The 12,231-nt window shown below is 40.3% G+C and overlaps 1 protein-coding gene across 1 annotated transcript; it reads right to left on the bottom strand.

Annotated features, from left to right (window-relative positions):
- Positions 1-7,572: 7,572 nt before the first annotated feature.
- LOC148047039 (vomeronasal type-2 receptor 26-like) lies at positions 7,573-11,710 on the bottom strand. The gene is made up of 2 exons (XM_087707753.1): positions 11,602-11,710; positions 7,573-8,550 (listed from the first exon to the last, which is right to left on the bottom strand). The coding sequence occupies exons 1-2, from the start codon at positions 11,681-11,683 to the stop codon at positions 7,655-7,657; spliced, it is 978 nt and encodes a 325-aa protein (XP_087563879.1). The 5' UTR covers positions 11,684-11,710; the 3' UTR covers positions 7,573-7,654.
- Between the last annotated feature and the right edge of the window lie 521 nt (positions 11,711-12,231).

Genomic DNA, 12,231 nt, shown 5'->3' with positions numbered 1-12,231 from the left:
TACTGTAAGCAATATTATGATAAGATGGTATAAAAGTGTGAAACAAAATATTTAGAATGATAAAGATATAGAGATTTATGCTAGAAATGTACAAATAGTAGTTACGAACATGATACTGTATAGATAAGAACTAAATGGTTGCAACTAAGAGGCATAGTTGTATGTATATTGTAAAAATTGTGGATGCAACCAATATATTGCTGTTGCAAAACTGAAACTGATGTAAAACGAAGAAAACTGTATAATAAAAATACTTTATAAAAAAAGAAAGAAAGAGACGGCTCTTCAAACCAATTTGATGGCTTGCTTTTTGCCTATTTATCGTCTCTTCTAATTTCCCCCCCAATTTTCAATGTATTATTATTATATTATAATTGGTATTATTCTCAATTCTCAATGTAGTTCCCGAAAAGAAAATTGAATTGATTTCTGCTTTGAGAAAAAGCAATCATTTTGTCCCATGATATAAATCTACCTTCCTTGTAGAACTTTGATGAACAGTTAACTGGAATAGTTAAAGATATTTTTCTCAGACATGAACATCTAATGGGAGGATGTTTCCTCTCTGGGAGAACTGAGATGACATCCCAAGTCTGCCCCTTCTCCAATTATGCAGTCATCTTGGAAAGACCTTCAGAAAGAACAGAATAAAGTCTTCTCCCTACCTTGTTTAGTATCTCCATCTTTGCAATAGCATTCTGGTTCATCATGAACTTGAAATCCAAGGATCCCACATTTTCTAGACTCCCAAGTGTCACTTTTCTAATAGACATATTGGGGAAAACAATAGTGTTCGCAATGTCAAGGTCTGCTACCAGTTTTCCATTCTCATTCAAATATACCCCATATATGGAATTATTATAAAACTGGGAGGATCGAAGGAAATAATGAAGCTGAAGAATGAAAGAGAAAATGGGCAATGTTACACAGGATACAGAAAGCTCTTTCTTAAGACTCTTCCATCTGAACTGGCATGAAGGATCTGTATGAGGAATACAGAATAAAAACCTTTTTATAAGGTGAAGGATGTTCTTTATCTCTTCCATTCATAGTTGTCACTGCAAAGTTGTATTCATGAACCTCTGCACTGAAGTGATAGATGGGCCACTTGGCACAGAGAAGACACCTCAGCTCTTCACTTTGAAATATGATCTCTTGTACCAGTTAAGGTCATTTCCTTCCAATTGTATGGGACCTCTATGGAATATTTTATGGAACATTCTTCTCTCTTGGGGCTTCTAGACTTTTTCCAGCCAATTCTTGGACTGGACTTAGCTTATTGGCCCAAATATGTTCCTCAATATGCTTCTGCTTGATGAGATCCTTTGTTATCAGTGATTTTACTAGGAGTTTTGATTGGGGTGGGGGTGGGGTGGGGAGAATCAAAGGGTTTCTTAGCCAAAGACTAAGTTCCACTCTGGGTAAAAGTTGTCCTGGAGCAGAAGGGCAAACCAGGAAGTGAGAGGGTCAGAGTTGTTGGACAGCTCAATATAAACATCACACATTTTTAGATTTTGTGTCACATGATAATGGTCCTTATTATAAAGAAGAGTGTCCAAGAAGAAAGGGGTGGGAAAAAATATTTACCAAGGATCTTTTAAAGAAATTGGAAAATGAATGAACAGAGGGAAGTGAATGCAGAAAGTAGGGCATTGGGAAGTTGGAATTTAATTTTATTTCTTATATTCAAAATGCAGTATAATTATTGTAAAACTAGTTACATAGTTCTTATAATTGTAAAGATTCTCAGCTATTATGGAGACCTGTGCAATAGAAAATAAGTACCTGCCATGCCTTCAGCTTTGGAGTTTTCACATTTTTACCACCTTTAAATGTCCTCCTGGATCTGGATATATAAGCTGCATTTAAGGTCTGTGCCACAGCCCAGATTTTGTTGTAAATTAAATAGTTGTCTAGAGTTAGGATTGGGTCCATCTCCTCTTTCCTCAGGGCTCCCAGTTCTTCTTTCTGCTTGCACCGTCTCCAGAATTTAATTGAAAAGACATCATAGGAGTAGGAACATAGGAAGGAGGTGTGTACAATATGTCTCATAAAAGAATAAACCTTGGAAAAGCCATCATCCTTTGTCATTTGATTTTTCTTCATAGGAAAGGAAAATATGCTATAGGTGTATTGAACAGAAAGCCTTTCTTCTGACAAATAAATAGTGAAATCCCAACAGACTGCAGTGATTAGGACTTTTCCTCTAAGACTGTACTTCTTAGGAACAGCTTCAAATAGCCAACGAATAACGTGAACCCCTATAATGAATGTATTCATCTCTGCAGCATAAATAAAGACATTCACTTTTAACCAATATTCTAATGATTCAAACTTAACGTCCATTTTATAAACAGCTGTAGGAAAGGTTTGTGATATAACTGGGCAAATGCCATTCTTTATCAGCATGGAAATCAACGTCCAAATGAACTGTTGTCCATTCTCAGTGTCTGGCGCTAGGAGACCCACCAAGGTCCACCTGAAATGGAGGACCAGCTTCACCATCCCTAGGTACTGGGCTTCTTTAGTTGGAAGCATTGGGTAGAAGAAAGGATTTTCATCACTCAGAACCTGGGAATCAAAACCGTAATTGATCTGAAAAGAAAAAAAAATGTTAATTTTTTTTTGAGGGAAGACATAAAAAGAAAATCTAGTCCTAATGGAGGAATTGTTCCACTTCTTGCAATGAAGAATAAGGAGTCTCTGGTCATTCTGCTTTACATTGTTTCTGTTCTCACTTCAGTGCATTATTTGGCTGTTGCAAAGAGCCAGAAGAGATGCACAGTCTGCATTATGAGTGTGCCAGGGAGGGAATTGTCTGCTCGGATCCTTCCCTTTCATTTGAGAGAAACTTCATCATGGAATTCCCAATATAGAACTTTGCTCTTCATTTACAACAGAGGATGTCTGGCTGTAAGTTGCATGTCTAACAATGGTCTTCCCAACAAAGACACACCTGAGGGATTTTGTAGGTATCCAACATGGTTGAAATCTGGATGGAGATGTCAGTATCAGCTGCTTCAAGAACAGCCACTGTGTTTCTCTGCCTTCCACAGCTGTAGTTGGGAACGTTGGCCTCCCCCTCTGAAAGCAGGTCCAGCAAAGCCTCTGAGGTCATTACTGCTCTGAAATAATTCTCATAGATATTGTAACCCAGGGTAAAATTGAATGAAACGTTGGGATTCTCATTGATTTCTTGGGTTGCAAAAGAGAAGGATAACATTTTCCAGTACTCCGATAATTTTTTCCTGAAAGTATGAATGTATCAGGACATAACCAATGGAAGTGACATTTTATTTAACTGTTCTTTCAACTATTGCATTTTTAATCCACCTAAGGCAAAGAGTTTGGAGGCATTTTCTAATCTCCAAAAATATATCTGAATGGAACTCTGGGATTCTTTCATTTTTTCTTTTATTTTTGGATGCTGAACACATACTATGTCTGAGTTAGTCTAGTTATTGTTACCTTTCTATAATTCTTTTTAAAATATATATTTATTAACAATTGTTTAAGAAAATGAAATATTAATCCAAAAAGGAAAGAAAAAAAAAATAGAAAAAGGAAGAAAAGTTCCAAGGAGTTTTAAAAAAAATGATTTTCTTTTCAGCAGATATTTTTTTTTTCATTTCTGCAAAATCTACCTTTTTAGTAGCCTACTCCTGCACTGTGGGAATCCCATGATCCTTCCATCATTGTGCATACAATAATATTTCTGCAATTAACATATATAAATCCATCCTGTCAGGGCTACTTTCCTCAGTAACCAAGAAAGAAACAACTCAACTCCATTTTGCAGAATTAAGAGTACTTTTACTGTTCATGAGTAGATAGTAGCTAGGCAAAGCAAGATCTGAGGCAAAAGCGTGCGTAATCATAGATATCTATATGTGACCCAATCCCCTCCCCCTGGTAACCCCATCCCATAGTCCAATCCACACACTCCACAGGTGTCATGTGGGAGACATCTTCAAAAAGCATCATCAGGCTGGTATGCCGGACAGTTGGCCTTGGCGGCAAATCCTCTATCTGCAGCATGTGCAGTATATGGTGAGAACAACTCCCTTTTTACAATCACTCCTGTACTGACGCTTCCCCACCCAAATACATTGCCCCCCTCCCCGTTTCAATGGCAGCCGAAAGCAAGCAGCAAAACAGGGGCTGACACATCCACTAGCAATGTTTTCTAATTCACTGCTCAGACATTCCAATAAAAAAGAATTTTGGTTTCTCCACAATTTTTAGCCTTTGAAATTCTTTTCATTATTGAGTCGATTTGCATCTAAAATTTCCTAGCTTTCTCACAAGTCTTTCCTTTGCTATAAAAGGGGCACAAATCAAGTACTGAGTACAAATGCATGCTTATACTTATCAGAGGTCTGATATTGTTCTATGTACATTCCTTGTTTTATTGATTGCATTTCTGAGATTGTGGATTTGTGGTTTTCATGAAATGTAGGCAATAATCATCACAATTATGACAAATCACGGCTTGAACTATCTTGCTTTGCATGTAATGAGTCTATCTCATATAATAGTTTCACCTTTTAAGTTGCATTACTGAAATAAATGAACTTTTGCACGCTATTCTAATTTTTCGAGTTTCACCAGTAATTTTTCAAGAAAAATAAAAATCTCTACTGATTATTTAAATCAAGTTCATCAGCTGAAAAACATACACCAAGGATGAAATGGGACAGAAAGAGAGAAAAACTAGTGATCCTTCATGATAAGAGAGGTGGCTGGAACTTCAGAACTCAGGGTGGAATGGTGGGGCTCTAATTCTGTGCACAAAAGTTGACTTACTGAATAATTTGAGTCAAAGGAGATTTGTTGAAGCTTAATGGGAGAAGAAACATCCTCGTTGCAGAGACAATGCCACCAATGAGAAATTCTCCTGGCTGGTAATTGTTCTCTGGATGCACCTCGTCCCTCTTCAGAGTCAGGATGCATTTGGCTGTGAGACTTGCCAAAACTTCCTGGGGCAGCAGAAGCAGCAGAAACAGCAGCATGATCTGTGTTCCTGAAGGTGTCTCCAGCCTTACTTTGAAGACACAATGATACGAAGAGCAATATCTCTTCCAAGACAAAAGGTCTAAAGGTTTCCTAATCAAGGCAAAGTCCAGCCGAACCTTCACATCTGAAGGGGAAGGGGGGGAAATGCAGCCTTGTCTGTCATGAAAGTCTTCTAGGTTCTCTCTTTCGACAGAGCCCACAAGATTTTTCAGTGCAAAGACATTAGCCAAAAAGGCTTTGGTGTATTATCAAAGTGGAAGCATATTATGGCTGTGTTTGTGTGCTATCAGAAAGCAATCAAAAATGTCTTTTGAGATTTAGCACCAAGAGAAGAAATAAATGACTATGATTTGGATAACGGCCACAAGGAAAGACATCATCTCTCTAAACTCTAAGTGAGTCAACTGGTGGGTGCCAATTAGGAGGAGTCACAAATGGAGTGAAACTCTAAAACCGGGGCAAGGAGTGAGACAGGATAACTTTCTCAAAAACATTCCTTAGAAAATCCCATGATGCATTCCAGTCTCCAGAGAGAATTTTGGCATGAATCTGAAATGTCAATCCTCAATAACATACAGATATTTCGTGCTCTTTGAGCTTGGTTGTTTTCTTGCAAGCGTTTCAGGATCCAAATTAGGTATAACAACATCAGTGCAAGTATTATCAAATAACACTGAGGATGTTACTTACTTTGGGTGATGAAACATCTGCAAGAAAACAACAAGATCAGAGCAAACCAAAGACTCCTGTTGTTCATGTGTGCTTAGTGATTGATTGATTAATTAATCATATTTATATAGCCAGCAATCTCACAGAAAGTGATTGTAGGCATTGTACCACAGTCCCATAAAGTTATAAATACATCTGAAGCAGCTTTGGAAGGCAGCTCAGGCTGAGCTTGAACAACACGTTGGCAGGATTGTATTGCAAACTAGGGCATACAAAACCTTTGCCAGACCAATTCTCAAATACAGCTCATCTGACTGAAATCCACAATATTTATCAGACATTAATTCAATTGAGTGGGTCCAGAGGTATTTCACAAGAAGGGTACACCACTCCTCTACTCACAATAGAATTCCCTATGCCACCAGACTTAAAATTTTGGGCTTGGACAATCTGGAATTGTGCCACCTGCGAGAGGATCTAAGCGCAGTACAAACAATTGTCTGCTACAATATCTTATTTGTCAATGACTTCTTCAGCTTCAACCTCAATAATACACAGGCAAACAATCGATACAAACTCAAGGTAAATCACTCCAAACTCGATTGCAGAAAATATAACTTCAGTAAAAGAGTGGTCAATACCTGGAATGCTCTAGCTGACTCCATTGTTACATCCTCTAACCCCCAAAACTTCAACATTAAACTGTCCATCGTGGACCTCACCCCATTCCTAAGAGGTCTGTAAAGGGTGCGTGTATAAGCGCACCAGTGTGCCTATCGTCCCTGCCCTAATATCCCCCTTCATTTGTTCTCATTTCCTTTGTTTATGACCATGTTTATTCTTATACCCGCTATCTTATAATGTTTGACAAACTAAATAAAATAAAATAATAAAAATGAATCACCTACCTAGAAACAATATAGCCCCATTTTGGAAGGCAGTGGTAAAGGAAAGGAATATAACTGTATAAACCTGTCACTTTGAAATAAAGGAAATGTAAGAACACCTACTCAAATTAGATAGGAAGTGTCAAGATTTGGCAACAAAAAAATAAACAGCAGAAACCATAAGTAGAATCAAAAGGGCAGGTGGAGCTTAACCAAGGCATAACTCTAGAGGGGCAAAATGATACGTATGCTCAAACAAGATGCAACTCCATAGACAAATGGATAGGTAGACTAGAAGCAAGGTAGAACTCCAAAAAATGGCAATAGCTTTGTGAAATGTTACTTTCCCATTTCTGGAAATCAACTGCATAAAAGATTGTGCTATGCTCTTGTTCAGGGTCTCAGTTCCCTTAGCGACTGGGACCTCTTTGCTAAAGCACTGCAATGAAAGTTTTGTGATAATCCATCACTTGTGCCTGTCTCTGATTGGCTTCTGCACCAGGCTGAGCCATTTTGGGACCAACAACAGCATAATAAATCTCAAGTCTTGCCCTTCTTTTATCTACAAAGAAAGATGGTCTTAGATATGAGAAATATTTGCATCTTCAGATTCAGGGGTTGCTATTGGGATATGATAATGAAACTCCCCACAGGTCACTGTGAGTTGCAAAGCCATGTTCCTTATGTCTTCCTTTGCCTACTAAACAGTCCCATTCACCTTGAAACTGATTTTACCGACATTAGTGTCAATCAAAGTGAGACGGTGTATTGTCATTGGTTTTTTTAAATAAATATGGAGCAATAAAATAGGAGTAATTTTAGCAATAAGAGAAATACCTCTTTCCCCCGTGCATTTTGCTCCCTTCCTTCCCATAGCTTTTAATTTTAAACCAAAGTTAATGCTACTATTTATTATTTTAAACTTTTATTTTCTTTTGTCTTGAGTGTAGGTTCTCTGGCTAAGATGGGCAGCATTTAGATTTAATAAACAAACAGACATTAAATGATTAAAACCCATTAATCATGCCTATTGAATGACATTTTTGAAAAAATAATAGATTTTTTACAGTCATTTTTTAATTTTATTTTGACATCAAATGTTCTTTGGTATTCAGATCTGGCCTAAAAATAATAATGTAGCATTTAGGGATGAAAAGACAGCCCATCAAGCCAGCACTGGAGGCCAAGATTGAGAAGATCTGAACAGCCACCATGTACTTCCCTTTGGTGCTCAGGTAGGCTGGCACAAAGGACACCCAGACACTGCAGAAGACCAGCATGCTGAAGGAGATTAGCTTGGCTTCATTGAAGGCCCCAGGAAGGTTCCTGGCCAGAAAAGCCACAGTGAAGGAGACAGCAGACAGGAAGCCCATGTACCCAAGGGCAACATAAAACATGGTGACAGAACCTTCATTGCATTGTAGGATGATCTCTCTAGGTTTGGAATGCATGTCAGAGTCAGGGAATGGAGGGGAAATGCCTAACCAGATGCTGCAGATGACAGCTTGGAGACCAGAACAGGAAAGGACAATAGAGTTGGACAAGGTCTTCCCCAGCCATCTCTGCACTTTATTCCCTGGTTTTGTGGCCAAGAAGGCCAACACCACTGTGATTGTTTTGGCCAAGATTGAAGAAATGGCAATTGAGAAGATAATGCTGAAGACTGTTTGTCGAAGGAGGCAGGTCACACTCCTGGGCCGGCCAATGAATAGGAAGGAGGTCAAAATGGAAAGCAGGAGGGAGACCAGGAGGATGTAGGAGAGATCTCGGTTGTTGGCTTTGACAATTGGTGTTACCATGAATTTAATGAAGATCCACAAGCCAAAGCCTGTGGTTAAAGAGAGGAATAAGGCAATGGAAGTCAGGAGGATCCCCAGATTTTCCTTGTAAGAAAGATAAGTTTTAATCTTGGGAATACAGTGAACTCGGTTTGTGTTTGGATGTTGATCATCTGGACATTTGGTACATTTTTCTGCATCTGAAAAAGAGCAAGGATAGGGTCTCTCTTTAACATGTACTTCAATAAAATGCATTGTTTAGATAAACTTGTTTTTGGTGTGAATGACTGTGTGTAGGTGAAATTAATATATTTCTTCAACTCCCTCCAGCTAGAACCTCTTAATATTCCTTCTTTTTTTTACTGTTACCATTTTATCAATGAACTTGTTGAGAGAGAAGAAGAAAGGATTCAAGAAACAAAAGCAGTTCCTCCATTTTACCTTTTCATTGCTGAACCACTTGAAAACTGGATCCCAATCTTTTGTCAATGCTTCAAGGCACTGATAAGATCCAGCTTATAGTGGAATTAAGTACATGTGAAAGATAACTTAAGGTAGCTTATGCTAATTGAAATGGATAAACACTAATTTTGTCATGGAGAATTTTTTTTTAGGTAGAGTGGCCCTTGAATATGAATTGGATATGGAGTGTGGATACCAAAAGGCATTCCTAATTTCTTTTCCAAGGTTTCTGAAAGATGCCCTAATTAATTCAGGAGCATCGAGCCAAGTTTCAAAAGAAATGGAACACCATTTCGGCAATACCCCACTGCAGTCAGATCTTAGGTCATTCAAATTATGGCTGAACTTTGCCCCTGTTTCTTCCCTCTCCTCAGTCTGTGTCACAAATCACATTCTCCAATGAGGTGCACACCTCACAAGCCTGCTGTAGTAATCTGAGATCGAACTCTAGCTGAAGGTATGAGTGGAATGCACTCCCCTCCTTTCCTCACCATGGCAACTTGATAACAGACATGCAAATGCTTTATGAGTTGACATCTTTATTATCAGAAAGAGGAACACCTTCCAACGAGATCAAGAATGAAGTTTGGCTCAACTCCAACTCATGATTCATCTTCCCCCCTCCCCTCCTCTCCCCCTCCCTCCCCACTTCTCCCTCGCAGACGCTCGGCTTTCTCCTCCCTTTCTCTCCCTGATTTCTCACCGCAATAAGCAAGGCAGCTCTCAAAAAGAATGAAGCGTAGGCACTTCTTCCAACAGCTGAGGCCCTCACTCCTCTTCTTTCCTCGGCTGTTGGATGAAGCGCCCATGCTTCGTTCTCTTTGACAGCCACCTTGCTTGCCTTGGGAAGAAAACAGGGGGAGAGAGGGAGGAAAAAATTGAACTTCTCTCTAGGGATGGCCTTCTCCTCACTTTCTCCCCCTGATTTCTCCATGGCCACGCTCGCAGGGGAAGGAGGCAGGGAGACTGGCTGGTGCATGCTCCTCTTACCACTTGCCACGGCCACCCCTGCGGCCCACTGGCTGCAGCCCCAGCTGCCCTGCTTTGCTGGGTGGCTGGCCAGGAAAGCACTAAGGGAGCAAGCACTGGCCGCATTCCTGCCTCCTTTTTTCTGAGAGCCACCGCAGCTCTTGGAGAAAGGAGGCATGGATGATGGCCAGTGCTCACTTCCCCTACTGCTCGCTTCCCTTACTGCTCACCACTGCGGCCACTGAGGCCAGCCAGCTGCAGCCTCACCTGCCCTGCTTAGCTGCGTGGCTGGCCGGAAAAGTGGTGAGGGAGTGAGCAGCAGTGAGCACTAAGGGAAGGGAGCACTGGCCAGCATCCCTGCTTCCTTCCTCCGAGAATCACGGCAGCGGGGGTAACCGAGGCTTCTTTGCCAGCCTCTCACTGATCCAGCCCCCCTTAGACATGTGCCTCATGCTGTGACAAGTGTGGTTTGTGTGTCTGCCACATGTGCCTTCCGTGGCATGCTCAACACCTTCGCACACCCACCGAGTGGCAGAGAAATCGGGCTTTGGCAAAAGGAAAAAAAAGGCATTTGAAATTTACCACTCTGCTAAAAAGTGGGAACTGTGGCCAGGAGATAACAGGATGACCAACCATATTCAGTTAACCCCCAGAGCAGGAACAGGCTGAATTGGGGGTTCTGTGAGTTGGTTTGTAGGACATGGATGGCTGTCATCATAGGATTTGTTGGGTGTCAGTTTTAGTTCATAGAATATATCTATGACTATAACTGGAAGGGATGTGTGTGTGAGAGAGGTGGGGAGAGAGAGAGAGAGAGAGAGAGAAAGAGAGAGTCAGAGACAAAGCAAAAGAAAGGAAGAAAGGGAGGGAGGGAGAGAGAGAAAAAGAGAAAGAGAAGAAAGAAAGAAAGAAAGAAAGAAAGAAAGAAAGAAAGAAAGAAAGAAAGAAAAAGAAAGAGAACTTGTGACCACAATTGAGCCCAAAATTTTAGTTGCTAAGTAAGAGCATTGTTAAGTGAGTTTCAACAAATTTTACAAGTTGGCTATGCCCACCCAGTCACATGATCACCAAACCATGCCCACAAAATAGGCCACACCCACAGAATAGGTAGTAAAATTTTTGAAACCCACCCGTGAACCATATGACTGATTGTTTGGGGTTTGAGGGAAACCTTTAATTAGGTTAAAATTGTGGGAACCTTCACAGCCGGTTTTCTCCAGATCTGTGCCATTATAATATATACCAAAAAGCTATTATTTGAAGAATCTGCCTGCCTTGGAGTTTTGTGGGCCATGGGTCATTACATTAAACCCTGAAAACTCCTTTAGCAAAGGAATACATCCTTTGTTTCAAGACAAGTAGCTAAGATGTGAAAGTGTGGCTGCCCAAAATAGCCATGAGACATGGACACTTGCAAGAATCTGATCAATACTCCTTCCTAAATCCAATTAAAGTTCCATCATTATATTCTGGAATCTGGAAACTCTCACTATTCAGAGCAATGAAGTAAACAGTGATATGAAATATGGAACATGTGTTGTAAAAGATAAAGAGCAAGAGATATCATCTCTCACAATACTCAACCCTCTTTTATCCAATAACTTTATCTATAATCTCTATCCCTTTTTGCTTGCCCTATATAACAGATTAATCTCCAAGATATTTTCTTATACTGCACTATGACATAAATGTATATCTTTATTAGGATTCAAAGAGGTGGGACCCACTCTGGCCAAGTGTTTCAAAATGCATGTTCCTGTAAAATCTCAAGATCTCTGATCCTGCCCAAAGTCCCGTCCCTTCCTCCTGCTGTCACTCACCTTCTGTGGTGGAGATGGATCCTTCTGCACAAGGACGACAATTGTAGCAGCAGATGGGCTTCCCTTCCTGAGCCACCTTCATGAATCCAGGAGGACAGCTTTCAACACACCTGGAAGGAGGAAAGGGCTGGCCAGAAAGAGGGAAAAAATAACATCCACAACATGGATTATTTTATTTCCTAAAAGAGGTAAAATGCAAAGTTTGGCGATCTTCATTTCAAGGTTTGGCTTTACTAAATGCGAAGCCTACAAGAAAGTTGGAGCTTTGAAATAAGTACAAGTATAATGATAGATAGAAGACAGTGATGTGCGGTGAGGTTTATGGCTGGTGAGGCACTGAGACAGTGGTGGGTTTAAAAAAAATTTAGACTTGTGGACTTCAACTTCCAGAATTCCACAGCCAGGGATGCTCAGTTCTGATTTAAAGTGACAGCATTTGTTTTTCTCCTTTGCGAAAAAAGTTTCCTTCATTCTTTTTCCTCTCCCTCCCCCTCCTTCCTCCCTCTCTCCCTCCCTCCCCCCTCTCTCAAACAGATGCACACACCCAGAGAAGTTGGATTGGACTATCTCTCCTACTCCCTTCCCTCTCTCACTCACTCTCTCTCAAACAAACACAAACACAGAAGTTGG

This window comes from Thamnophis sirtalis, unplaced genomic scaffold (assembly GCF_051295495.1).
Source record: "Thamnophis sirtalis isolate CommonGarterSnake01/CBP01778 unplaced genomic scaffold, rThaSir2_p1.2 scaffold_3, whole genome shotgun sequence".
Classification (NCBI taxonomy): Eukaryota; Metazoa; Chordata; class Lepidosauria; order Squamata; family Natricidae; genus Thamnophis; species Thamnophis sirtalis.
This window is presented reverse-complemented; position numbering and strand designations above follow the sequence as displayed.

Excerpts from the sequence above, each read along its gene's own strand:
- LOC148047039 (XM_087707753.1), bottom strand. The coding sequence starts at position 11,683 with ATGAAGGTGGCTCAGGAAGGGAAGCCCATCTGCTGCTACAATTGTCGT. Across the intron at positions 8,551-11,601 it reads ATCCATCTCCACCACAGAAG|ATGCAGAAAAATGTACCAAA; the intron begins GTGAGTGACAGC and ends GCTCTTTTTCAG.